This window comes from Canis aureus, chromosome 3 (genome assembly GCF_053574225.1).
Source record: "Canis aureus isolate CA01 chromosome 3, VMU_Caureus_v.1.0, whole genome shotgun sequence".
In the NCBI taxonomy this organism is placed as follows: domain Eukaryota; kingdom Metazoa; phylum Chordata; class Mammalia; order Carnivora; family Canidae; genus Canis; species Canis aureus.
In genome coordinates, this window is record NC_135613.1 from 32,621,949 (window position 1) to 32,649,274 (window position 27,326).

Genomic DNA, 27,326 nt, shown 5'->3' on the forward strand with positions numbered 1-27,326 from the left:
GCACCCCAAACTCCGTATCTGGCCTTTTTCTCCCTGGTAGTCCTTACAGTTCTGGCTGGAAAGGGCACTTCAGGGCCAAGTGTGAGCTGAGTGGGGCCCAGACAGTGGGCAGATGGGGGGCAGGGGTGTAGCCATCACCTCTGGGTGTTTGAACAGCAGTGATTTTTTTTTAAAGATTTTATTTATTCATGAGAGACGCAGAGAGGGAGAGAGGGAGAGAGAGAGAGAGAGGCAGGCTCAGAGACGTAGGCAGAGGGAGAAGCAGGCTCCATGCAGGGAGCCCGAACTGGGACTCGATCCTGGGTCTCCAGGATCACACCCTGGGCTGAAGGCGGTGCTAAACTGCTGAGCCACCTGGGCTGCCCAACAGCAGTGATTCTTGGGAAACTTCATTTATTGACACTTGGGCTCTCAGGGGGTGCCAGGGACCCCAGAGCAACAAATAGGCCTTTGGGGGAGCCCCGGGAGGAGGCTCAGTTAGGACAAGGCAAGCTGTTCTGCTAAGGTGCACTTCTCTTCACATTGCACCCACTTAGGGCCGGGGATTATGGAGGCAGCAGGAAAAGGAAGCGTGTCACAGAGGCCTCAGGCCACTCTGTGAGCTCTGCATGGCCAGGTGAACGGCTCCACTGTGGCAGGGAGGAGAGCCGGAACGCTCTGGGAAAGCACCAGTGGGCCACATCAAGAACTGAGAGATAATGTGGAGGGCAGGGGACCTGTAGGCAGGGGTTTGCAGGGTGGATGGGGTGTCCAGAAAGGGTAGGGTACAGACGCCTGGGTGTGTGTGGGGGGGAGCGTATCAGGAAATGTGTAGTAGCCTGAATGCTAGCAGGGCACATAGCCCTGACCCCAAAGGTGTGTGTATCTTACAAAGACCTGGGTGTACTCAGCTTGGCCCAGGCAGCCACTGAACCCCCACCCCAAAGGAGGCTAGTTTTCTTCCTTCCCCAGCCTTTTGAGGGCAGAGCCAACAGACCCAGCTGCACAGCAGGCAATGGCTGAGCTTGGCCAGCTGTGAGGATTGATCACCAGATGTGCTGGGAGGGGACCTAGGGTCCCTAGGCACATGGTGACAAGTGCTTCTTGACTTTGGTCTGGGGGCCCCATATTCCAGGCCACAGCAGCAAGATCATGTGTGTGGGGGGGTGGGGGGTGGAGGAAATGGGGGGTGGGGTGGAGTGGGGGGTACAACAGGGGTGGGGTGGGTGGTTTGTGAATGATGGACAGGTGAGTCCCTGGCCCCAGGCCTGCTGCCTGGCCTGAGCAACCGCCCGGTGCATAGTGCCCTCTAGTGGTACTGTGACTTCTGCCTTCCGGGCCCCCTCCCCCCCCCCATCTGGACAACAGACCCCTGTTGACCCCAGGTCCCACCAGCACTCCGAGGCAGGACAGAGAATGGGTTCCAGCCAGTCAGAAGGAGGGCATTTGTGAGCTGGGGAAACTATTTGGAGAGGTGAGGGCAGGGGAAAGAAAGGGAGCAAATGAGGAGTTGTGCAAGCTGGCCAGGAGGTGGGGTGGTGGGTGGGGGGCAGAGGTGGAGAAGGCATTATGACTGGCCCTGGACACAGTGGTGGCAGGAGGCTTAGACACGTCAGAGGCCCTGCATCTCCCTGTGGCCTTAGGGCTGGGCCCAGGAGGAATGGGGACACCTGAAGCCATGCAGGGACTGGCCAGGGTAGGGCCAGTGCTGGTTGAGCTCGTTCTTCAGGGCTGTGCTGCCATGGCCACGTCCCCTCACCCATGGCCTAGGTCCTCCGGGCCTCAGTGTCTGGCCTTTGGGAAAGTTAGGGGCGGTGGCGGCAGTGGGGAGCGGAGCCCAAGTGCTATGCAGGCCCCTGAGAGGGGCGATGCCCTGAGGGGTGAGGGCAGCCTCAGGGGCAGCCTCTGTGGGTGTGAGCGAGTTCTCCCCTCCATGGGCATCCAGACCCTCTCCTGGGGATCACAGAGTCAGGCAGCAGGGATCGCGGGAGTTGTGGGGCTGCAGGAGGGTCCCAGTAAGTGAGGGACACGGGGTGGTCTGGAGGAGCCCTGAAACTGCTGACTCTCCCGGATAGAGGCAGCCCCATGAGGGCAGAGGCGGCGGCTGTGGGGAGCTCATCACCTCCAGCAGCCCCCTCCCCCGAGGACAGAGGGCAGGACGCTGGGTCCAGGGGAGCCCCCGCGGGAGCGCCTGGGGCCATCCATCGGCGCAGAGGCCCGTCTCTAACAAAGTAGTCTTTATAGGTCCCGAGGGGGCGCTGGTGGCCCGGCGCTAGGAGCCGCGGTGGCCCGCGCTCCTGCGCTCCTCGCGCTCCTCCTCCGCCAGCCGCGCGCAGGGCTCAGGCGCCGGGTCCGCGCTCTGGGCGCCGTCCGGGCCCAGGCCGGGTGCCCGGGGCCTCTGCTCCGAGTGGGGCCGCCCGTGCGCGCCGCGGGGGCTCCGGGGCAGCGCGGGCCTGCGAGCGCCCGGCCTGTCTGCGGCGCGGGGCGGAGGTGGCGCCGAGCAGTCGGCCTCGCACGCGGCCCGGGGCGGCGGGGGCGGCGGGGGCCGGAGGGCGCTGCGGGAGCCCCCCAGGCGCGGCCACAGGTCTGTCTCACCGTTGTGCAGGAGCACGAAGCGGCGCTGTGAGAGCAGAGGCAGCATCTTCTGGTTGCGCAGGCTCTTCTGGAAGGTCTCCAATGCCAGGTCTGGGGGAGGGGGTGAGTGGGGGCATTGTTGGAGGGGACGGGGAGGGGCGTCACGGTTCGGGGCTGGGGCGGAGGTTCTGCACGCAGAGGAGGTGAGGGAGCGGGTGGAGATCAGGTGCGGTAGGCACCCGGGTAGTGGGGAGGTCCGGCAGGGGTGCCTTTCTTCTGTGGGGCCCGAGGGCATCGGAGAGCTAAGCTTGTGGGCACCTGAATTTGGGAAGAGAGTGGGATGGCACATCCAAGGCTGGGCAAACTGCCTGCTGGAGGTTTGTAGGGGCTGCACAAGGGCCTCACCCAGGGTCTCCATGATCACGCCTGGAATCACCTCCTTCAGGACTTCACAGTTGGTGTGCAGAGCGGGGTTGGAGTTCATCTCCAGCAGCCACACCTGGCCCAACACTGGTTAGCATCCGTCCCCACACATCACCTGGCCAACAGGAGGCTGAGGCCCTGGCTCCCATAAGGCCTAGTGATCCCAGGCAGTTCACTTCTTTTGTGTGGCCTCACTCCTATTTGCTCAGGGGGCTAAGGCTCTTGCTGGGCCTGCAGGATCTTGGGGAGGGGGGTTTGGGGGTGTGTGTCTGACTGCAGACTCCACCCCATGGGCTTGTCTGAGGGGTTTGGGTATAGACAGGTGGCCCCTGCCTCCTTGCACCTGCCTACCAAAGCCCACTTGCCCCAGGAAACCTCAGCGGTACCTTGAAGTTCTCATCAATCAAGAAGTCACAGCCAATGAGGTCGAAGTAACCCAGCTTGCAGTGGAGCTTGGCCTTGACAGCCTGGAAGCAGTGGGCCATGATCTGCTGCATCCGCTTCTGTGAGTGGAGCAGGGATTATACCTCCCAGGCCTGAGCAGCCACAGCCACACCCCTCACTTGCGCTCCCATCTGTGCCCCCTCACCTGTGCTCCCACCTATGCCCTCACCTCACCTGCATAGCTACACCTGCTCACACTTTCACACTGAGTCACAGGCTCACAGCTAGAAACTCATTCACTCTTGTTTTATCCCTGCAGCAAACATGTGGAGCTCCTCCCTCATGGCAGGTACCGGAGATATGAACGGAGAGAACTTTGAGCAGCTCACTTGTAGCAGGAGAGATAGAAAACAAATGTGATACATGAGTCACTGCATATTTTGTGCAGCATATCAAGCAATAAGTGCTGATGAAGAACATGAAGTGGGGTTAGGTGTTGGGAGGGTTCTGAGGTGGTTGTTGTAAAAAGGGCATGGGGTATTGGTCTCATTGAGGAAATAGTGATCGGACTGAAGACTGAATGGAAAGTCTGTGAGGTAGGGGATGGGGAATTTGGGGGAAGAGCAACAGCTGTAAGTGTGAGCATGCCCAAGGTATTGGGGAAACAGTGAGGCTGCTGGGGCTGGAGCAAGCTGGAGGGGCAGCAGGAAATGAGTCCAAAGTGATGCCAGTCACATCATGGGGGCATGGGAACCACCTTCTTTTAAGGCTGATATCAGAGCTGCTGGGAGGTGGACCAGAGGAGGGGCATAACTAATTCATGCCCTAATAGAGTCTACTGGCTGCTGTGCTGAGAGAAATGGAGGGGACATGAGGAAGATGCAATTATCTACCTACCTTAAGCAGGTAGAGCTGATGGGCTGGATTCTGAATATATTTTGAGGTAGAGCTAACCTGATTGGTTTATGAATGGGTTATGAGCCTCAGAGTTCTCCCTAAGTGTTTGGTCTGAGACTCTGGAAGGATGAAGTCCCCCATCAACTGAGAAGAGAAGGAGAACCATGGAGTCTGGGAGGCTTATGAGCTTGCAGATGGGGTGTTGATAGGCCCTGGGATATAAGGCTCAAGTTCAGGAGAGAGGTCAGGGCTAGATGTTTAATTGTGGAGCCAAGAGACTTTCATCACCAATGGGTGCAGATAAAGAGCAGAGCCCTAGGCCTCCAGAGAGCAGTAGCTGGGACATGGGGGGCCAGCACAGGGGGCCAAGAGGGAGTGGGCAAGGTCCTGGAAGCCATAGGGAAAGAATACCGGAGAATGAACAGTTGTGTCCAAATTGGCTGACAGATGGGACAAAGAGGACTGGGAACTGACGTCTGGGTTTGGCAACATGGAGGTCACTTGTGACCTCAGTGAGTGTTTCAGTGGCACCCTAGGAAGAAGCCTCATCGGAGTGGGTCAAGGGCTCAGCAAAATGGCAGAGGAAGGACATCTGAAAATAAATCACTCCATGAAAGTCACACACACACACACACACACACACACACACACAAGAACCTGCAAAAGTAATCAGAATCAACTGTTTCAGAACTCTGGAAATTAATCAAAGGCTTACAACAAACTGAGTAGTGCTTACAAAAGAAAAATCTTGCGGTGCCTGGGTGGCTCAGTTGGTTAAGTGTCTGCCTTTGGCTTGGCTTGTGATCCCAGGCTCCTGGGATCAAGTCCCACATTGGGCTCCCTGCTCAAAGGGGAGCCTGCTTTTCCCTCTTCCACTTGCCCTGCTTATGCTCTCTGTCAAATAAATAAAATCTTTAAAAAGAGAAAAATCTTGAATCTTGGTAAGAAGAGCAAGCTTTGTAGCGTTTTAACTTGCCATAATTTTATCCCCTACTTCCTAGCTCAGTGCTAGACTTGAAAAAAGTCTAAATTCTCAGTACTGGAGATGACAGAATGTACTTGATTTGCAAAGAATTGTAGCTATTTGTTGTGTGCTTTCTGCTGGCCCCCAGAAGACCTCACTTGAAAATAACTAAAGAAGAATATGAGAATGATTTCTTATCAAATAAAGTATCAGTGAAGAGACGGAAATTATAAAAGGAAACTACAAAGAATTTCTGGATTTAAAAAGTATAGTAAACGGGCAGCCTGGGTGGCTCAGCGGTTGAGTGCCTGCCTTTGGCCCAGGGCGTGATCCTGGAGACCTGGGATTGAGTCCCACATTGGGCCCCCTGCATGGAGCCTGCTTCTCCCTTTGCCTCTCTCTGTCTCTCATGAACATATAAATTAAATCTTAAAAAAAAGAGAAGTATAATAAATGAAAAATGGAATTCACTAGAGGAACTTAATAGTAGATTTGAATTGTTTGAAGATAGGTCAATTGAGATTATCCAGTCTGAGGAACAGAAAAAAGGAATGAAGAAAAGTAAACAAAGCTACAGAGACTTGTAAGACACCATCAAGCAGACCAACATAGATAATGGGAGTCCCAGAAGAAGAGAGTCACAGGCAGGAAGAATAGTTGAAGAAATAATGGTAGAAAACTTTCCAAATTTGATTTAAAAAAAAATAGTCTATACACCCAAGAAGGTCAGTGAGCTCCAATTAGGATAAACGCAGAGATCCACTATACCATAAGCAAACTTTCAAAAGACAGACTATTGAAATCAAGAGAGAAGTGATGAGTCACAAGGGATCCTTGACAGGATACACAGCCAACTTCTCATCAGAAACCATGGATTCCAGAGGACATGGGATGACATATTCAGAGGCTGAAAGGAAAAGCTGTTATCCAGGGATTCTATATCTGGCAAAACTATTCTTCAGAAATGAAGCAGAAATCAAGACGTTCCTAGATTTTAAAAACCAGAGGTTATCACTAGTAGAACTGCCTTAGGGTCCTTTCAAGCTGAAATGAAAGGACACTAGATGATAAATTGAATTCACATGAAAAAATAAAGAGCATAGTTAAATTTAAAAGCCATATATACATGAATTTTTGGTAATTCTTTTTTTCTTTTATTTAAAAAACAACTCAATAAAGTAAAAATATAAATCAATGTTGATGGCCACACAATGTATAGAGCTGTAATTTGTGACAGTAACAGATAAAGGGAGGGAAAGAACTATATAGGAACAAGGTTTTTTTTTTTAATACTATGGATATTAACGTGGTATTAATTGAAACTAAATTGATATAAATTAAGATTTTAATGGTAATCCTCAGGGCAACAACAAAGAATAATTAAAAGTGGAACAATGGAAAGAGGTATATCATGCAAACAGTATCAAAAGAGCTGGAATGGCTTTACTAATATCAGAGAAAATAAAGAAAAGGACACTGTAAAATGATAGATCCAGAAGATGTAATAATTGTAAACATACGTGCACCTATCAACAGAGCCTCAACATACATGAAGCAAAAACAGAATTGAAGGACAAAATGGACAATTCAATAATAATAGTTGGAGACTTCAATACCCCACTTTCAGTGTTGAATAGAATGTTTAAACTGAAGATGAACAGGAAAGAGAAAACTCAAACAGCCTTGTAAACCAAGTAGACCTTAACAGACATCTACAGAACACTCCTTCCACAATAGCAGAATGCATATTCTTCTCAAGTGCACCTTGACTATTCTCCAGGACAGACAATATGTTGGGACATACAGCAAGTTTCAATGATTATGGAAGGGTGCATATCACACCAAGTATTTGCTCTGACCACAATGGAATGAAATTGAAAATCAACAAGAGAGGGCAGCCTGAGTGACTCAGCGGTTTAGCACTGCCTTCAGCCCAGGGCGTGATCCTGGAGACCCAGGGTCGAGTCCCATGTCAGGCTTCCTGCATGGAACCTGCTTCTCCCTCTGCCTATGTCTCTGCCCCCACCCCCCGTGTCTCTCATGAATAAATAAACAAAATCTTTTAAAAAAAAATCAACGAGAAGGAGAATTGGAAAATTTACAAGTCTGCGGAAATTAAACAGCACACTCTTTAGTAACAAATGAAATGAAAATAGAACATACAAAATCTCATGCAATCCGGTAAAATCAGTTCTTAGGGGGAAATTTATGGCTGTAAACACATATAAAAAAAAGAGATCTCAAATCAATAACCTAGCTTTTAACCCTAATAAATTAGAAAAAGAAGAGAAAATCCAAAGCAAGCAGAAGGAAGGAAAATAATAAAGATTAGAGTGGCTACAAATGAAATAGAGAATAGAAAAACCACGGAGAAAATAGATGAAACCAAAAGCTGATTCATTGAAAAGACTGACAAAACAGACATACTCTTAGCTAGATTGACCAAGAAAATGAAGACTCAAGAAATCAAGAAAGAAAGACCTTATGTGGAGACGAAAATAATTATAAAAATGATTATAATTGTTCATAGGATGCTATGCCAAGCAAATTAGATAACTTGAAAGAAATGGACAAAGTAACAAGCTTGACCCAATAAGAAATAGAAAATCTGAATAACTTATAACAAGTAAAAGTTGAATTAGTCATTCAAAAAACCTTCCCACAAAGAAAAGCCCAGGAGAAGGTGGCTTCACTGGTGAATTCCTCCAAACATTGAAAGAATTAACAGTAACCTTTCACAAGCTTTCCAAAAAACAGAAGAAAAGAAACACACCTCAAACCAGACAAACATGCAAGAGAGTGCTATAGACCAATACTGCTTATGTGTGTAGACCAAAAATACTCATTGAAGTACTAGCAAATTAAATCCAGTAGCATATTTAAAGGTTAATATATCACTTCTGAGTTTGATTTATGCCAGAAATGCAAGAGTAATACAGGAAAATCAGTCAATGTAATACAACACATTCATAGAATGGATGAAGCAAGAGCTATCAAAACAGTGTGTGCTGGCACACACAGCAATGGGATAGAATTGATAGAAATAAACCCAGACATACCTAATCAATTGATTTTCGTTAATGTGCCAAGGACAGTCTCTTTGACAAGTGGTGCAGGAAAGCTGGACATCCACACACAAAAGAATAAAGTTGAGTCCCTCACACCATATGCAAAAATTAACTCAAAATGAGGCAATGACCTAACTGTAAGAGCTAAAATGGTAATACTTTTTGAAGAAAACACAGATACAAATCTCTATGACTTTGGATTTGGCAATGGATTTTTAGATATGAAATTGAAGGTATGAATAACAAAGAAAAAATAGATGAATTGGGTGTCTTCAAAATTGAAAACTTTTGTGGAAGGAAAAGGACATTATCAAAAAAGTGAAAAGATAACTCACAGAATGGGGAAAATATATGCAAATCACATTTTTGATAAGGGTCTAGTATCTGGAATCTGTAAAAAGCTCTTATAGCCTAACAAAGAAAAATGGACAAATGATCTGAATAGACATTTTTCTAAAACAGACTTACAAATGGCCAATAAGCATGTGAGAAAATGCCCAACATGATCATTAGGGAATGTAAATCAAAACCATCATGAGATACCACTTCACACCCACTGGATGACTAAAGAGGAAGGAAGGAAGGGAGGGAGGGAGGGAGGGAAAAAACCAAGTGTTGGTGAGAATATGGAGAAATTGTACCCTTCTACATCACTGGTGGGAATGTGAAATATGGCAGCCCCTATGGAAAACAGTTGGCAGTTCCTCAAAATGTTAAACATAAGTTACCACATTACCTCACAGTAGCATTCCTAGCTATGTATCCAAGAGAACTGAAACTATGTTCATGCAAAAACTTGCACATGAATATTCACAGCAGCATTACTCATAATAGACAAAAAATGGGAGCAACCTATGTCCATCATCAGGTGACAAATGTTTATCCAAACAAATTGTACATCCCTATGATGAAATATTACTGAGTCACAAAAAGGAATGGAGTACTGACATATGCAGGAAAGGCCACATATTGTATGATTCCATTATTATGAAATGTCCAGAATTGGGGGAGATGATGGGGAGTGTCTGATAATGGGTGTGGCCCTTTCTGTTTGACGATCCAGGTGGTGATCATAGCACAACTTTGTGAATATACTAAAAATTCCTGAACTGCACACTTTAAAATGGTGAATTTCATGTTGTGTAAATTATCAAGGGTGGGAGGAGAGGGAAGGAGTGGAGAGGAGGGGGGAGGAGGAGGGAGGGAAGGAAGAAGTGGGGAGGGGCGGTAACTGGCGACTCCTTCGAGAGGCCAGCTGCCATACTCAGAAGCTCACATGCAGAGACACACTTGACACACACTAGCACAGACACAACCCCCAGGACTGTCTGAGCACCTTGTGTCCAGTGGCCCTGCCGCCCCGACCATAAGGGGTCTTGACCCTGAGCCCCCTCCCACAGGCTGGTGTTGGGGAGGAGCACACAAACCGTGAAGGTGGTGAAGACCCAGTCTCTGGGGAGCCCCTTGGTCTTCCTAAACTTGTCATTGATGTGGCGGTTGAGGCGGTCCATGCTCCACACTGTGTCCTCTTTGAGCAGCACGTACAGGGGGCTCTTCTTCTGCATAAACTGAGGGGAGTACAGCACCTGGAGACCACCATCCCAGGATGCCCAGACCCTCCAGTGACCCTCTCAACCACCAAGTCTCCCACAGATCCTCCTGGAAGGCCCCATGTGGACCCTTCTCATTAAGAACTTTCCATAGAAACCTCTGCCCACAGGGGTCTCTTTGCTGAGCTCCTCATGGAGACCCCTCCCAACTGCACTTCCCAGGCTCCACCTCTACCCAGGGCCCACCTGGCTCCACCCTTCCCCTCCATGACCACACCCCACCGTGACCTCTCAGGGCCTGGTCCTGCCCTAATTGTGCCCACTCTTTGTCCATCCCTGAACCCATCTCCCCAGAGAAGGCCTGGCGTCCAGCAGCCTCTCACCATCAAAGAGAGTGGGCCACTTCTGGGTCTGAGCTTCTGCCCATACCTGAACTCTTCTCTGTGTTCCAAGCAATGGTTGTGTCCCCAGGCTGCAGAGACAGCCCTCATCTATGGGCTACCCTTACCTGGTTAGTCAGGTGGCCACTGAGATCGCTGGAGTGGGGGTCATAAAGGCTGAGGGTGAGGCGGGCGTAGCCATGGCCAAAGAAGACCATGTAGGGCATGGCGCAGGCAATGAGCAGGTAGGAGCGCACATCAAACTTCTTCCCATCCAGTAGCAGTGGATTCTGGATGTACCTGGGGGGACGCATGGGGGTTGAGTACATGGCCAGCCTAGTTTGTATTCCCTTGCCCTCACTTGGGCCTAGACCACTTCCTCAGCACCAGTTGTCCCGGGTGTGATCTGTGGGCCCTTTCTTCTGAAGGGACATTTCTGAGCCTGAACAGCTCAGGGAATTGGGAGGGAAGACCTGGCCCCTGAATCTCAGCCCTCTGCACATGTCTGAGGTGCCCCAAGGTGCGGTTTTCACTAGATGCCCTGAGGGTGGGAGCAGACTGGGCCCCGTGGGCAGGGAGGACTGCCTGGAAGAGGGAGCAAGGGAGGGGTGGTCAGCTCTGGCTCCAGGCCTGACGGCTGGGGCTGGCTGGGCTGGGGTTGGGGGAGACGCTGGCCTTCCTGCAGGACAGAGAGGCAGGGCCCAGGCTTGGCCTATGTCCAGGAACCTGTGTGTGTGTGTGTGTGTGTGTGTGTGTGTATAGAGGGGCAGGCATCTCCTCTGCAACCTGGACAAGATGTGACACCCTCACCTCTGCTGGCTATACAGACAGCCCCATTCCATGACCAAGGACTCCTCTATGGGCCCTGTGGTCCCCCCAGCCCTCCCAGGCACCAGAGGGGCGCATGGTCAGCCCCAGCCTGAATGTCACCTTTGCACGACCCGCGCCTGAGGCGCCCTGAATGGCATCTTGCGGTAGATGGGGTCGTCCTCGATGCTCTGGGCCTTGACTTGCAGAGCAGTGACCTCCTCCTGGTTCCGGAGCAGAAAGATGCCTTTGCCCTGGTTGGAGGCAGTGGGCTTGCAGATCCATATCTGATTTTCTGTAGGAACAGCTGCGTGAGCTCCAGGTTAGCCTTGCCCCACTCTGACCACACCTGTCACGGCCCTGGCCACGCCCCGGGGTGACCACACCCATGCTCCAACTGCCCTCCAGGCCATGGTCCCGCCCCTCCCCCCGGCTCCACCCTTCCCCTCCATGGCCACGACCCCCGTGACCTCGCAGGGTCCGGCCCTGCCCTAATCCTGCCTGGTCCTTGTCCATCCCTGAACCCATCTCCCCAGAGCAGGCCTGGCGTCCAGCCTCCTCTCACCATCAAAGAGGGTGAAAAAAGCCTCTCTGTCTTCCCTGATGTCCAGACGGTAGGTCTCTGGGAAAAATTCTTCCATTTTCAGGACCCTAGGGGAGCAGGGAGGTGGGGTGGGGTCGAAGGGCGGGCTGTCCCCTCCCCCCAGCTAGGCCAGCCAGCCTCACTAGGGGACTGACCTGCGGGAGCAGGGGGACAGTATCCATGGGAAAGCTGGTTGCCTCTGCCCCACAAGCCAACGCCTGCACCTGCTGTTCCCTTGCCAGGAGCAGTGTTTTCTGGGTCCTTGTAACCTGGCCTCTCTACAGGCTGTAGGCTGCCTCACCCACACCCTGGCCCCTCTCCCATCTCACCGGTGCACTCCAACCCACACCGGCTCAGGCACCGTGAGCGGACAGTTGAGAGCTGTGTCCCCAGGCCAGGACGGTGTCCAGCATGCAGTGAGTGGTCTGCATAGGTCCCTGAACATGCTTGCCTAGTCCACACCTTATCCTCTGTCTTAGGGGTGCCCTTAACCCCTTGTCGTTGACCATCAGGCCATCCTTCCATCTAGGGCGGAATGGCTCAGCATCTACCTCTGTGGCCAGAGGTGTTCTGGGCTATTCCATGTAAGCTCCTCAAGGAAAAATGCTGCGTCCTTTCTAGATCTGTACCCCAGGGGGGACACAGGGCCTGGCCTGAGTGGCTACTTAGTAGTGTATGGAGAATGGATTGGTGGGTGTCTGGAGAAGTGAATAGATGGCGATGTGGATAGGTGGGTAGTTGTATAAATGGATTTTGGAAGTAGGTAGATGGGCCAGTGTTCCGGTAGATAGATGCTTGGAGGGAGTAGACTAGAGTTGTTGAAATGGGTAGTTGTTGAAATAGGTGGATAGCTGGATATGTACAGGTAAAGGTGATGTCATGGATGGCCGGGTAAGCAGGTAGGCTGCCTGCCTGGTGGGGGTGGACGGGGGAGGCAGATTAGTGGACAGTTGTTCATGCACAACTGTGTGGTGGGTGTGGGAGGATTGGGGGAACAGTTGTGGGTGGGTGGACGACAGTGGGTGTGTGTACATATCACTGGGTGGTCCATGGGGGTAGGTAGATGCAGTGGATGGCAGGCAAGGAGACAGAACGGTGAGTGGATGGATTCCAGGGAGGGTCAGGACCAGTGACGGACCTGTTGGATGGGGTGCATGCATATGGAGCCTAGAAGAGGACAGTGAATGGGTTCATGGGACAGGGTATGTGGACGACGTATTATTGCTCTGAAGGACACAGGGATATGTGGTGGGTTGATGGTGGGTGCCCTGGGGGACGAGGGCAGGCTTACTTGGCCTGGGCACATAGTGATGTCTTGTGGATCTTGTTCACAACCCTTGAGTATTCCCTCAGGGCACTGAGCAGCCCGATCTTGGTGGTGAGGAGCTTGTTGTTCGGAATCTGGTACAGCAGCTGCTCACCTGATACGGCAAAGTCCTGGCTGGCATGCAGCGCTGTGGGCCAGGGCTGCCCAGGCCACCACAGCCTCCCACCATGGCCTCCACCTCCCAGAATGGAAGACAATGGCATCCCTTTGCCCCTGGTTCAGGACCAGAAGGATTTTGCTGGCTGCAGGCCAGAGCCCGTGGCCCCTCCCCTGCTACCTTCCCGGAAGCTGTGGTAGTTGTCTCTGCACTTGACCTCACACCACTTCAGCTTATAGTCCTCTCGCCGGCTGTCCTGGATGCGCTGCCAGCCCTTGCTCTTGCAGTAGGAGCTGATTCTGCAGGGGCACGGGGCAGCGGTGACCCTGGGGGTCTCAGGGACCTGGGAGTGGGTAAGCATGCTGGGGGTGGGGATGTGGAGGCTGGGCTGGGCCTTGAGCCTGACTCCCCAACACCCCCCACTCACATGGAGGCCCCATTGGTCCCTCCAATGTAGAAGTAGGGCCCCTGCCCAGTGCTGTGTGGCTGCTTCTCCCCCTCCAACAGGTGTCTCTCCAGGAGAGTGGTCCGAGGCCTGGCAACATCAGTGTCATCCAGGAGGTCTGTGGCCAGGTGGGAGGGGTTGCGGTCAGAGGCTCTGGCCTGGCTGGAGGCTCTCCTGTCCCTTAGCCCTGCCCCAAGCCCACCTGCATCTTGTCCCAGCTGGCTCAGCGAGTGTAGGAGCTGCTCCTCTTGGATGCTCCCCATTGGTCTCTCATGGGCCCAGCCTGTGAACAGGGTGGGGTCCGAGGGGGGGCGCTGGGGGAGGTGCCCATCCTGAATCTGGCCATCCTGCCTGTTTCTAGCAGCTTCTGGGCAGTTCCCCCAGTCATCTGGGCTCATTTCAGCCTAGGCTGAGTCCTGACCAGTGGGCCTGAACCTATCTTGGGCCAGCAGGCAGTCATCACCATTTAGGGCCAGACTTGGAGTGGGCAGGGTCCCTGCTTACCAACAGGGCAGGGACTCCATGCAGGGGAGGGCTAGGGTGTGAGGCTGGACCTGGGAGGAGACATGGTGCTGGGATGTGCTCAGGAGGGTCACAATGTCTATCATGATGTCATGGATGACCCACATCAGGCAAGGGAAATGGGGCCAGGCTGTCCTGGACAGAGGCTGGGTTCTGGGGCAGGCAGGGGCCATGCCTGCTATGGCCGCCCATCAGGGTGGTACCCCCAGACTATGGAGGGCAGCTGTGCTCCCTCCCTGTGCCTGTTCAGACCCCAGTCGTGCTGCCCTCTGCCCTGCTCAGCTGGCCTGGACCTCATACCCAGTGCATGGCCTTCTTCTGACCGCTCGCCCAGAGAATGGCTATATGTGGTCTGCCCATGGGACTGCTTTCCTTGGGGATGGGATGCCTGCCCCAGCGAGGCACTGGCTGGAGGATGGGGGTGGAGCCAAGCTGGGAGCTGCATTCACCTGGCCCTCGGGGGTGGCTCTGCCGGACCCCTGCCATCCTGGACCGCTTGCCTCTCTTCCCACTAACATGGGTCCGAGTGGGTGGCCCCCGACGGTGGATGAAGCGGCTATGGCTGCGGGCTGCAGGCATGGAAACCCCGGGGCAAGGGCACCTCTGGGAGGACACCACCCCAACCCGTCTGTGGGGCCTCTGGGCCATCTGTGGTCCTAGCCCTGGGGAGGAGTGCCTCCTGGCGTCCTGGACGTGGGCTTCAGCTTGCGGCGGGCTCCTGTCTCTGTGGTGACTGTGGTGCCTGGTGCCCTGTGGAGGCAGGGCCATCTGTACATCCTGTTTATCCCAGGCGAGGCTTTCTCTGCAGGGACTGTCTGTCTGGCTTTGCCATGCTTGGCCTCGGTGGTGCCGGCTGTAAGGAGGGCTGCTGTCAGGTCTCTGTGGGCCTGGAGGGGTATGCTGGCCCTAGGTGGGGTGCCTCCCCGGAGCTGAGGTGGCTCTGCAACATGAGGCCTGGCAGTCAGGTGTCCAGATCATCCTCACTGCTGCTCCAGGCCCTGCTCCAATGGCCATGTCCCCTTCTGAGCACCCTTTCCCATGCGGCCAACTTGGGAACATTTCAGGGAATTTTAGCCATTTATTAATGGGCCCCTCCCAATTTGGGGGCTGCTTGGGAGGTAGGGACTTTCTAAAGCATTGAAAACACGGAAGGGGGAGAAAGGCGAGCACACTGTAGAGTCGGCAAGACAAAGCAGGTGCCAGCAGAGTCGTCCCTCAGAAAGGACGATCATTTTGCAGACAAACCAGCTGGTCAGCCAAGAAACAGGCTAGTCAATCCCCATGTAGGACAGAAGAGGGATAAAGTGTGAAGAGCTGTCATCCTGACTATGGGAGCTGGGCTGGTGGCTGAGGGTGGGCAGAGTGATTGTGGTCAACCCCAAATCCCTTGCCTCAGTCTTGGCCTACGCAGAATGAGAGGTTTCCTTGGAGGAGGCTAAATGTGGGCGCTGGCCCCGGCCCGGCATGGCTGGGGGGTCACAAGCCTGCTGAAAGCAGGGAGAATACCTGTGGGTGCCATCTCCACATGGGCTGGAAGACCCTGGCCCCCTCCACAAGGTGCCCAGAACCCAGCAGCAAGTCCCAGGAGTCCTGCTGGGGGGCATAGGAACCCCCACCCAACATACTAATCTTCAGTACCATCCCTCAGCACTCATGGGTGAGTGGCCCCAAAGTCAACACGCATCTGACAGAGGCCTTCACAGGTGTGAGAGCCCCACACACGGTCACGCACACAGATGTGTGAGTGCGTGGGAGACACGGGACCCAAGGGAGCCTGCCCTTGGAAGGTGCTAGGTGGTGAAGAGGAGACTGGCTTCCTGAAAGGGGGTTGGCTGCAGGCACAACAAAGGGACAGGGGTGAGAGGGCTCGTGGAGATGGAAAACGCAATGGAACGGTCGGAAGTTCTGGGAGAGAGCGCAGGAAGAACGAAGAGATGGCAGCAGGATGAAAATGGAGCTAAGCTGGCATCTGCGGGCGCCAGACTGGCAGGAGCCCTGAGAGGTGGAGGGGCTAGGGGGCTGCATGTCAGAGCACCTGGGCCAGTTCCCGGGCAGCCCGGCCAGTGCATCTGGGCCTCACTTTGTTCATCTGTAATGCAGGCCGGCAGTGGCCACAGCCTAACCGGGGCAGCTGTGAGGATGGCCACATGTCAACGAGGACTTGCCGGGGCATTTGGGCGTGACTTGGGAAGGGCAGGAAGACAGCAGGTGTAGAACAGGGTGATGGTGAGCTCTGGACAGAGCAGACTGCGTGCAGTGGAGCGAACCTGTCCTCCACCATCCAAAGCTGATGGATATGTGAGCACAGCAGAGATGGGGCTGCACCTGATCTGGCTTCCCTAACTTTATGTGGACGTCTGAAGGCCCTGGTTATACCTCTTCACTTTTAGGGAAGACCTACGTAAGGACCTGCTTTTATAAAGAAAGGTGAAAAGGGGAAACGGTGTGTTCCTATTTCCACGAGTCCTCTAGGGCCAATGAGCAGCCGGCTGGGCCTGCCCATTCCTTCCTGGGGCACACCCACATCCTGCGTCCAGCCCTCTGGGCTTCTCTCGATTTGGGTTTTGCATCCACTAGCAAGACATATCCTAAGGTTTCAGAAAAGCCTAAGAGAAGTTATTTTAGGGTCTGGGAATGCTAAGATTTTTTTTCCATATAAATTAATGGCACTTGGCTTTTTGCTTTGCGCCATCTCAGCTTACGAAAGCCTTCATAGGAGTGCTCTGCTGCTAGTGGGAAAACCTAGGTTTATTACTTTCACAGAGAAGTAAGCCATGAGTTATTGTTTCTTGTCATTGAAGTTAACAGAGAATAAGGGCAGAAAAAGGGACTGTGGGTGGGCACGCAGGCGGTGCATTGTGGTGTCTGCACAAGGCTGGTGGAGTGACAGGTGGGCATGTGGTGCGGGTGTCAGACCTCCCGGCTCCGTGAGCCTTCTGCCTTAGCGCTTGCACTTTTCAGGGTTTCTCTGGACATAATTCTAAATACAGAGACAAAGCTTTGTGGTCAGAGACGTTGAGGGCATGCGTTGATCCCACGGGTGAAGGATGGCCACCAGACAAGACAGGGCTGTGGAAGCAGGGACCGCACTGCCGGGGGCAGGGGACAGCTCGACTCTACAGTAAATTTTGAAATAAACTTTTTACCTGGTGAGGTAAAAAGACCGGCAGGAAGCAGCACCCTGGTGTGATGAAAGGAAGACCCCGGTGAACCTGCAGAACATGTCCAAGCAAAGGAGATGTCAGGGTCCTGCCTGCGTCTTCTCCTCAGACACACGAGTGCCGTCATAGGTGCTGGTAGGTGCTGACACTGTTGGGTGGGTTGGGGCCTCCTGGCTGGGGGTGGACTCTCTGGGAGGGCGGCCTGTGTGGGGCTGGTCCGGGAAGACAGACCTAGTTCTGGGCAAGGGGGCTCGTCCTGAGGAGCCACCACCCCCAGAAGGTGCACTCCTCTCGGCCTGGCCCGAGGGCTCGTGATCCTCATGCAGCAGCTCTGGGGGTGTGGGTCGCCCCCAGAGGGGGCTCATCTCAGTCAGGACTCCCCTCTCCTGACCCTCCTTCATCTCCCTTCTGCTCCTGGGCAGAGTCCTGAGAGAACCCACGGGGTCTCCGGTGGAGAGGGTGCACAGGACGGTGGCCACGGCCCTCACGCCCAGCAAGGACTCGCGCCGGTGGCCCACCTCTCCCTCTTACCTGCCCAGCAAAGTGGTGTGAGTCCTCTGCCAGGGGAACAACAGTGGTGGCCTGGCAACAGTCTCTGGGCAACAGCAACCCTGTGGCCCAGAGGTGAGGGGAGCAGGGCAGGCACAGGAGGCCAGGCTCTGAGGGGAGCTGGGCAGGGGGCTGTGGGAGGGAGGGAGGATGGGGCTTGGCCAGAGCCAGAGCCATGGTGTGCATGGTCCCCACCTGGGCCTTGGGTCCTCCACAGGAGCACCCCGCAGCCTTCCGAAGACCCCCAAATCCATGGTAGGACCCCAGGACCTGACCCTGTGCTCTTTCATCTCCTGTCACTACAGCCTCTCCTGTGTAGTGTCAGCCCTCCGGTCACACAGCCTCATTACCCTCAGAGTGTCCTGTGGGTCTCAAGGCTGTGTCTGCCTATGGTACCCTAACTTGTGGGGCTGGAGGGTGGCCCCCAAATGAGCCCATGTCTGAAGCCCCAGAACCTGCAGATGTGACCTTATTACTTGGAAAAAGGGTATTTGCTGATGTGGTCAAGGATCTTGAAGGGAGATCCTCCTGGATTAGCTGGAGGCCCTGCATCCTCACAAGAGGGAGAAAGAGAGAGGAGACCCGGGAGAAACCACGTGAAGACGGGAGCAGGGGCTGGTGTGGCCACAGCCCAGGGAGGCTGGAAGGGCAGGAGGGGGTGTCCCCTAGAGATGGGAGAGAGTGCCCCCCGCCCCCACCTGCATCTCTGACTTGTGCCTCCTGGACTGTGAGAGAATACATTTCTGTGATTTCAAGCCCCCCATCTGTGGTTATTGGTCACATGGCCCCAGGAGACAAACATATCCCTTAAACTGCTCCTTTTGAGGTCCTGTGGATGACCCCCACAATGGCGAGGCCTCTCTGACTCCACACAGAGGCTGATGCACCCCCAGGCTCCTTGCCTGTTTGTGCCAGTGCTGGGGGCTCCAGGGGTCCGTCCTGCTGGACTATGGTCTCTGACTCTCTGCCCTGAGGTGGCCGTGCATCAGCCTGGATGTCAGAGAGCTCATCCAGCCAAGCCCCCAGCCTGGGCCTGCTGGGGCAGCGGTGGGTATGGGGAGTGGGGCCCCTGGTCTTCTTGGTGGCCTGAGCACAGAACCCCCTCCAGAATCTGTGCTCCCTCCCCATATCAACTCTGGGGGCCCAGGCCCCTTGGAGGCACCCAGGCTGGGCCAGCCCACCACCCTGGGTCCCCAGCCTTTGCCGACACAAGATCTTGAACTCCAAAACCCTGCCTCATAACCTGTCCAACTGGATGGTGTGGGCGCCGCCCCAGCCTTTCTCATGATGGTAATGGCCTGGGGCTGGGCACGTCCCTGCGCATCTGCACCCTGGAGCGAAGCAGGGGAATCATTAACTTGCCATGGGGCAAGTGGGCAGCCCAGGGCCTCCAGGCTGGGGGCCGAGCCCTTCCTGCAGGGCTGGGGGTGCAGGGGAACGGCCCAGCCACTTCCTGCCTGGTTGTGTAGTTGGTGCCTTTGCTGGGACCAGGCTGTGCCACCTGGACACTGGGCCTGGAAGTCCTCCTGTCTGATGGCGTGCAGCCCCTGGCCTCTGGTACTTCTGCTTGGCTCCTGCAGGTGTCTGCATGGCCCTCTTGGACATCTGCTCCTAGAGGCCTTCCTGGGCCACTGTAACCCCACTCCCCCACCCAAGCACCACCTTCTTGACTGCCCAGGCAGCCCTCCTAGTTGACAGGCCCTGCCTCCCAGCCTCATCACCATTGCCCCTCCTTCTCAGGCATGTTCCTCTTCCCCACAGTATGCAGGATTGTGCGAATCTGCAAAAGGTTCTCAGGAGAGATTTGGTAATGGAAGGAGAGAAGGTGGGGAGGAGCTTCCCCAGAGTCCCCAGAGGTCCCCTCCTCCTCGACTCTGGCTGCTGAGCACTTGGGCCAGACGTAGACCCTAGGACCTAATTGGAATTCTTAAGGGAAGGAAGGGGCTTTAGGGGTCAGCCCTGAGGCTGAGGATGGATTAGCATCCAGAAGTTTGGTTTGAGGATTACTTTAGACAGGGGACATGTGCGTGAGTACCTAGTGGGTAGAGGAGAGGGGAGCAGGGAGGGGGCTTCAGGGTGGGAGCCCAAGATTAAGGGCTGCCTGCCCTTCGACCCCCATGGTGATGGTCTGGCACCCGGAGGGTGCTCCCTAAGCTCTGGAGATGGGCCTGTGGGGACCGGGTGGGGCCCTGGGCTAAGGCTGTAGAAGAAGCAAAGGTGGCCTGCACCCCCTCCACTACCCATCTCACCCTTTCCCCGAGCTTCTTGCTCTAGGCAGAGGGGTAGGGTCTTATCCAGGGGGTCTCTGCGCCAGCAGTCTGCAGTGTCCTGGTGCTGCCTGGGGCGAGGGGCAGAGCATGGGTGCGCGGCTGGCTCTGCATGCCCTGCCTTGCCCTGGGTTGGAAGTTTGAAGATCTGGGGCTGCTTTGGTCTTGTCGTCCTCAGGCCCCGCTCTGCCGGGCTCAGGTGTGTAGAGGGGTGAGGGGTGAGGTCACTTCCCTGGAGAGGGCTCTAGGCGGGGCTCCAGGAGAGTGACTGACTATGGCCCCTGGGCTGGTTTCTGGCTTCAGGGCAGTGCCGACAGCACAGCACGGTGTCTGCCTCACCTGCTGGCAGACCCTCAGGGTGGGGCCGCTGGACCCCGCAGCCCCACTCACCCACACACCTGAGAGGAAGAGAAGCCAGCCACCTCCATACCTCACACCCTTTATTATGCAGAGAATCCGTCATGGCTATGACAGAAAGGCCAAAGCCTGGGAAGGGCTCCCTGGTCTGGGTCATGGCCTGGGTCACAGCGGCTGGGGAGGACCCTGCCTGACCTGTGCCCTGCAGGGGACACAGGGGCCCCGGGCCTGGGCAGGTGTGCACCGCCTGGCTCAGCCACGAGCGGGCCCACAGGCCTCGTCCTCCCCCTGGTGTCCCCGCAGGGGCTCCTCCTCGGCGGTGGTCAGGCCATGGATGAACGGCATTACCAGACAGTATTAGACACCAGAACCCAGATCTAACCGTGTCTGGTAAGACGCCCATCAGCAGGCTGTGGTGCGGGCGGCCTCCAGGCGGTGGCACTTCCAGGACAGGAGTGCGCTGCCCATCCTGCAGCACCCTGAGGAAGCAGTGAGACCTCGTGAGACCCCCAACCCTCCTGAGTTGCAGAGCGGTCCCCAGGAGCCACTATCCCCTGGTGTCTGGCTGGAGCCTCCCAGGACCTGTGTTGCCTGGGGCTGCCCTGAAGAGGCCTTTCCCACAGATCCAAGCCCCAGCAGCCCCAGCAGCCTCTAGGTGCGTGTGTCTGTGGGTGTAGCTGGGGAGCGGGCAATCTGATTTCCCTGCACTTGACTCTGAGTATGCTCACTGTGGCACCCTCACCAGGTTCCTGAATGGTTCTTGGCTGGTTAATGAGTAACAATGAGGCCAGGGACAGACCCCTCCTCCCTCCCAAGAGGCCAGCTGGGACCCAGTGCAGGGTGGGGTTCCCTGGGCCCAGAAGGGCCGCCCCTGTGCAAGTCAGCTGGGCAGGCCTGGAGACCGGCGTCCTGGCTTCAGATCAAAAAGATAAAACAAAGGCCATCCCGGCCTCACTGATTTTGGACAATGTTCTCATTCTCAACTGCAACACCGTGGGGGCTGGTGGGGGGAGAGGGAGACTCTGTCCTCGTTGGGAAACAGCACAGCGTGTCTACTACATTCCGCCTGTGGGTTTGGGCCGGGGCACCTGCCACACCTTTGTCCTTCCTGCATCTCTGGCTGACCAAGGGAGTGAGTTCCCCTTTGTAGGGTAACAGTCCTGATGTGAGAGAGGTCACTGCCCATGGCTGGCCCTGCTTGGCTGGGGCTTCTAAGGGCCGGGCTAGCTCCCAGAGGGCCGGCCAGGGTGCTCCAGGACCCACAATGGGACGTCTGACCCTGCACGGTGGGCAGGAGGGGCTGAGAAGGGAAGAAGGGCATGCTGCCTGCTGCCAGCTCCATACCAGCCAGAAAATACATTTCTGTGGCTGCTGACCCCGTCCCAACATCTGTTTGTGCTGAAAGCCCTCAGCCTAGCCATAGCATGCGCACTGGGCAAGGCAGGCAGGGTGGGGTGTGGGCCAGGCCCCCAGGACGATATTGGTGTCTTGGACAGGACTGGTGGTCCTCTCCAGCCCTGGAGTCCTAATCCTCCTGGTCTCTCCCAGGTATCAGAGCACTCTGAGAACTCTGCTCAGAGGGAGAATCGGGGCCCCCGGCCTGGGCTCAGTGGGACAGCAAAGGGGTGCCCGCTTGCAGGTGGGTTGGGCTGTGGTGCTGAGACAGGCCTGTCGACCCATCCCTGAGCCAGCCCTGGGCCTTGGCCCATCTGTGGAGGCCAAGAGCTCAGGACGGGGTGTCCTCGGGCTGCTTCCTGGTGGGCAGGCAGTGGGTCACCTTTGAACATCGTTACCAGACAGTGTTAGAGTCAAGCCAAGAAATCCAGCACTGTCCGGTAAGATGCCCACAGAGGCCCAGGTGCGCCTCGGCCCGAGGACAGGGACAGACTTCTGGGGTCCACCCCTGGGTAGGCAGGGTTCAGATGGAAGTGGGTGAGGATCCCTGTGATCCCTGTGTGGGGAGGCCTCCCTGCAGAGCAAGGAGACCTGGGGCTAGAGCTGCTGCCAGTCTGCAAGGTGGCCCTCCCACCCCGGGGCCACCCCGGGGCCCAGGCTGCCTTTGCCCTCCAGACGCTTTGTTGTCGCCTGCTCAGTCCACACCTGCCAGGTGTGGTGGCAGCACCTGCTTGGGGACTGTGGGCAGAGCCCAGATACCTGAGCGTCCTAATCCAGGATCAGCCTGGGTTGGGGGTTGCTCAGTGCAGCTGCAGGACAGCTTTCCTTCTGGGGGGCCAAGAAGGAGTGCTGGGATACATCTGGGCCCGGGGGAGGGGTCATGTTTCTGCCCCATAGCCCCACCTGGCAGGATGGTATGTGGGAACTTTGAGTGGGTGGGCTGACTCTGTGGGTATCTGCTGGGGAGCTGTGGCCTGCAGAGAGCTTGCGTGGGGAGAGGCAGGGGCGTGGGGGCTGAGTGGGGGAGGGCGGCCCCGTCGTTGCGCGCAGGGCCCCGCCGTCATCATTACCAGGCAGTATTAGAGACCTGACACCATCCAATGCTGCCCAGTAAGATGGCGATGGCCGCCCCCTATTGGGTCTGGGGGCCGCCCAGCTGGGGACTCAATGGGAGGTGATCAGCAGCCTGACCTAGAACCAAGTCCTCTTGGGGCACAGAGGTGGGGAGGAATCTGAGAGGGATGGGGTCTCAGGAGAGGCCCCAGTGCCAGGCAGACCACAGCTCTAAGGACCAAGCATGGGAAGGCTGGACTGCAGTGCCAGGAAACCCTCAAAGGCCAGGACCCCAAGGTGACCTCCTGCCCAGCCAGCCCTGCCGGGCTCAGCGGGGCCATCAGCTCTCAGTGTAGGGTGAATACCAAGGAGAGCCAGATGTCCTGGCCACAGGAGGGTGGTCCCAGGGAAAGGCCTGGACATCAGGCCCGGCCCCCTCAGGGTCCAGGTGAATGTGAATGTGAGTGTGTCTAAGACCAGGAGGACTGCTGAGGCCGGACAATGAGCCTCTGTCTCCTGGACGCCACCCTAACGGCTGCCGCCAGCCCAGCCCCCTCCTGCCCTTGTCAAGGGCGTGGAAGGGTGTTGGGACAAGGATGGAGCAGGCCACGGCTCCCGAGGCAGGAGGGTACCAGGGGCCCCCTCAGGACCCATCCCCCATGCAGGGCAGGAGCTCCTCAGGGCCAGATCCTGCACCCTGCTCACCAGCCAGGTCACAGATGGCTCTGTGTGCCCGCCCCACTGCTCCGAGGCCCTGTGGTTCTGGCCGCTGTTGGCTGTGCGGTCTGAGGGTGAGCTGGCAGTGGGCCTGGAGGAGGGTGTAAGAGTGCAGTCACTCCTGCTCCCGAGCACAGAACACAGGATGACAACTGCAGCCCCCGGCCCCCGAACAATGCCTGCACAGGCCAGGCCAGTCCTTGGAGTTCAGAGTGGGGTCAAGGAGGCGGGCAGCTCCATGCCCACACCTGGGGCCCCTGCCCTGGAAAAACAGAGGAGGCTCTTCCTCCCTCTGCCTCTTCTCTGCCTGCCACACGTGACACCTGGACCCGGAGAGAGGGCCAGAGCAGCTCAAGTTTTCCAGCACCTTCCACCCACAGAGGCTGTAGGGAGGGGGTGTAGGCCCATGCCCATTCCCCCCAGGCTGTCCAGCTGACCACAACAAAGACTGTGTCCACTTGCCTGGCCAAGGCCGAGTTCTCTGGCTTTGTCCTTGGGAATGGCCAACATTTCTGAGGGGACCCGACCCTAATGTAGGCCGTTTTGGGGGGACAGGTGAGATGCCTGCCCTCCACCTGGGAAGGAGGCCTCCAGGTGAGTATGTCCAGGCTCAGGGGATGGACCTCTCTGTCAGGCTCCTGCCCTGTGCCCCTGTCACCACCTCCCACCCATCCTGGCTCCATACGTCACCTTTCAAGGTCTCTCTCATGGACCCTGTAAAATCAGTGTGCTGGAGGTAGGCAATTTCACCTTTCTCTGAGCTAAGTGAAACCATCTCAACTTTGCTTTCAGAGGTGAGTTAAATTTCAGCTCCACTCTCGGCTGCCAGGCTACAGGGGGAGGCAGTGGGGGTTGGGTATCCAGGGTCCCTCCCTCATAGCCAGCCCACAGTGCACAGACTGGCCTCCCGCTGGGTGGCCTCTGGAGCCAGGGCCTGGAGTCCCTAGTGTCCTTGGCCACTCCGGGCCGGCCCAACTTTGGGAGCGCCAGAGACCCTGGAGTCCCCACAGGCCCAGAGATGGCCTGGCTGAGAGCCTGGTGAATAGGCCTCCCCAGCTGTTTGCTGCCCACCATCAGCCCTACTTTCTCACCTGGGAGGTGAAGAGGTGCGTGGACAGACACGCGGACAGACACGGGGACAGAGCCGGGGCAGGTCGGGGGGAGGTGGGCGGCAGAGTGCTCCCTCCTAAGTTCCAGGATAGAATCCCACTCTCTTCCTGAACCCAGAACCTGGCCTTGGCCTCTGATTGCGGCTGAGCGCGAGGTCAAGAGCCCAAGCGTCCCACGTCTGGGGCAGACAGGAGTGGCAAGTTTTATGGGGTGATACGCAAAAAGTGAAAATAACCCTCCCCGTCTCAGACTGCCTAAATGGAGCTTTCTCTGCCAGATGTCGCAGGGGGAAGCCAGCCTTATGTCGGTCCCGGATGTGGGGTCTGGTTAATCATCACCATCCCAAGCAGGCTCAGCTCAGAAAAATCAAGGAATGAATCAAGAAGCCCAGAGCAGCACCCTCCAGGCTCCTCTCCCACCGGCCCTTGGCCGTCCCACCTACACGGGCACAGAGCTGGGTGGGGAACGCGATCCTGGCGATCCTGGCGTGAAAACCTAACTTGCGGGGTAACCTGCCTGACGGGCCTTAATCAACGTTGAGGGCCGCACACAGAACAAAGCCCTGAAACCCAACCCCTGTGTGCTGCGCAGATCAGCCCGCAGGCCCGGAGGCCGCTGGGGGTGAGGGGCGGCGAGCGCTGGCCCGACTACACCCGGGCGCTTCCTGCACGGCCGCCATTTCCCGCACACGGAGGGAGGGCACGGCGGGCACCGGCTCGCAGCCCTCCCGGGGCGCGCCCACCGTCGGCCAGCGGGGGGCACAGAGGCTCCTCGGGGTGGGGGACCCCTTTAGGCCATTCACTTCCTCTCAGACTCGCCAGAGACGGTCTTACGCGCTGGTTTTGCAGAGAAGGCATTTGCAAATGACCAAAATGTCGGAAAAGTAACAGTGGACGGTGTCCCTATCTTACAGCTGTTTTGCACTTTCATAAAGGAAATGCTTTGCACTTATTTTGGCCAATTCGACACCCTGCCAATTGCTCTGACTTGTAAGCATTTCATCTGGGTTACTAGAAAAAAACAAAACAAAACAGACCTAAATTTTCAGACAGCCTAAAAAGGCCTAGAATGCTCCCACTGGATTAATGAAAACATGGTATTTCTGTGCCCTAAACGAACCATGAGCTCTGCATTATGCCCCAGACAGTTAGCATCTCCTCGCAGCAATGTTATCACCTCTAGAAAAGCCAGTGACTCGGATCTGTGGGAGCCGCTCTGGGGCAGCCACGCGGCAAGTTCAAAGCCGGGCACACACCGCTGAGGTGGCGGGGCCGCACTCTGCTCCGGCTCGGGTCTGTGGGCCGTGACCACAGACACAGCCGAGGACCTGCCCCAGCAGGGGTGTTGGGTGAGGGGCTGGCCCGCACCTTCTCCGAGGTGGTTCCGGCTTTGTTGGCGCCTCAGACGCAGGCGTGAAAGGCCTGAATCCAGGTCAGACCGGCTCTGATCCCGAGCCCTGCTCGCCAGAGCCAAGCCCTTCCCTCCGAGAGCAAACTGCGGAATCCCACCCCGGAGCCCCCCCACCAGGCCCTTCCCCGCACCCTGCGCCAGCCGAGGAAACAAGGGGCCTTGGGAGCTGGCACATCGGCGGCCAGCAGGGGAGCTTTCTAGAAGGTCCCGTCACCAGGCGGAAGGCGGGAACCCTGGCAGCCAGTGACCATGAGCTGCCTTCAGGGTGGCTAGAGGACACCCACTGCCTGGCTGCTTCCGCCCGCCGACCTCAGCGGCCCCGGCCAGCCTGAGACAGCTCTGCAGCCCACAGCCCTCATGCTCAGCCAGAGGGGCACCTCCTTGGAGGGGAAGGATCACCCTGGCCCGCGTCTGAGCCCGTTGGCCACCGTCACTCTGTCTGCCCTGGGTCAGCCAGCCACTCGAAGGACTCTCCCCACACAGCAGCCTCCTCAGACTGCTGGCCGCCGCCTCCCGGCTTGCCTGCCCCAACAGGTCTTGCACCTGAAGGACGGTGGGAGGCCGCTCCCCGACCCCGGCCGGCAGCCTGGCCTGCAGCCTGGCCTGCACGTTCCGCACTGTCCCTGCATCCAGGACCCCCCAGGCCTCAGAACAGACATCAGAGAAGCTTTGGCACCAGTCACCCCGAATACCTGTCAGCCCGTGGTGAACCGCCTGGGTGCCCAGGTTTGGCTTCTGCCCAACCTGCCCCCAACCAAGATCCAAACTCGGAGCGCCTTGGAGGCGGGCGAGGACTGCCGGCCTCCTGGAAAAGACCAGCTTCCTGCCTCCCGCAGCTCAGGCTCCTCACAAAGGGAACTCTTAGGTTAACACGTGTGCAGGTGGACAGCTGGCCTGGTCTTTCAGGGAAGTTTGGAGAGCGACGGGGAACAATGGAGGCTGTGGCGGGTCCTTCTGCAGCTGTGAAGGGCAGGGCAGGGAAGAGACGGTGGCCCCAGGCTCGCCTTACATGTAGGGCCTCACCCCGCCCCATGCAGGTGCCTGCTCACTGCCGACCAATCTCTGCTCCTGGCCGCCGACAGGTGTGTCCCCTGGGCTCCCATAGGCCAGGAGGGAGGCAGCGACGTGACGCAGCGGCAGGGCGGGCGGCAGGCCCCGCACACATTCCTGCCCCCGCCTCGCCCAGCTCGCCCGCCTCGCCCGCCCGCTGCTGCCGGGGCCCAGCTTGAACAAAAACCAGGGAGGAAGGCTTCTGTAGGAGCTGCCATGCATGGAGTGTGCAAGCTACCGTCCTGGCCCCTGGGCAC

The 27,326-nt window shown here is 56.5% G+C and overlaps 1 protein-coding gene and 1 long non-coding RNA gene across 5 annotated transcripts; one reads left to right on the forward strand and one right to left on the reverse strand.

Moving 5' to 3' along the window:
* Positions 1-376: 376 nt before the first annotated feature.
* Positions 377-27,074, reverse strand: TTLL10 (tubulin tyrosine ligase like 10). Of its 4 annotated transcripts, XM_077891715.1 has the most exons (16): positions 26,712-27,074; positions 17,693-17,842; positions 17,147-17,212; positions 14,450-14,853; positions 13,681-13,761; positions 13,461-13,596; positions 13,214-13,332; positions 12,901-13,030; positions 11,592-11,677; positions 11,150-11,321; positions 10,348-10,519; positions 9,717-9,857; positions 3,363-3,479; positions 2,959-3,052; positions 2,575-2,664; positions 377-657 (listed from the first exon to the last, which is right to left on the reverse strand). In XM_077891715.1, exons 1-16 carry the CDS (start codon positions 27,050-27,052, stop codon positions 575-577), a joined length of 2,382 nt encoding a protein of 793 aa, XP_077747841.1. In that variant the 5' UTR covers positions 27,053-27,074; the 3' UTR covers positions 377-574. The 4 variants fall into 4 exon arrangements, 3 of the variants coding, with proteins under 3 accessions (XP_077747841.1, XP_077747842.1, XP_077747843.1); XR_013376263.1 differs by lacking the exon at positions 377-657 and having other exon boundaries at positions 2,609-2,664; positions 2,959-3,091; XM_077891716.1 differs by lacking the exons at positions 377-657; positions 2,575-2,664 and having other exon boundaries at positions 2,960-3,114.
* LOC144310575 (uncharacterized) lies at positions 10,820-18,465 on the forward strand. Its single transcript, XR_013376264.1, has 2 exons — positions 10,820-11,348; positions 11,563-18,465. It is a non-coding gene; the product is annotated as an uncharacterized LOC144310575 (long non-coding RNA).
* Positions 27,075-27,326: the final 252 nt, after the last annotated feature.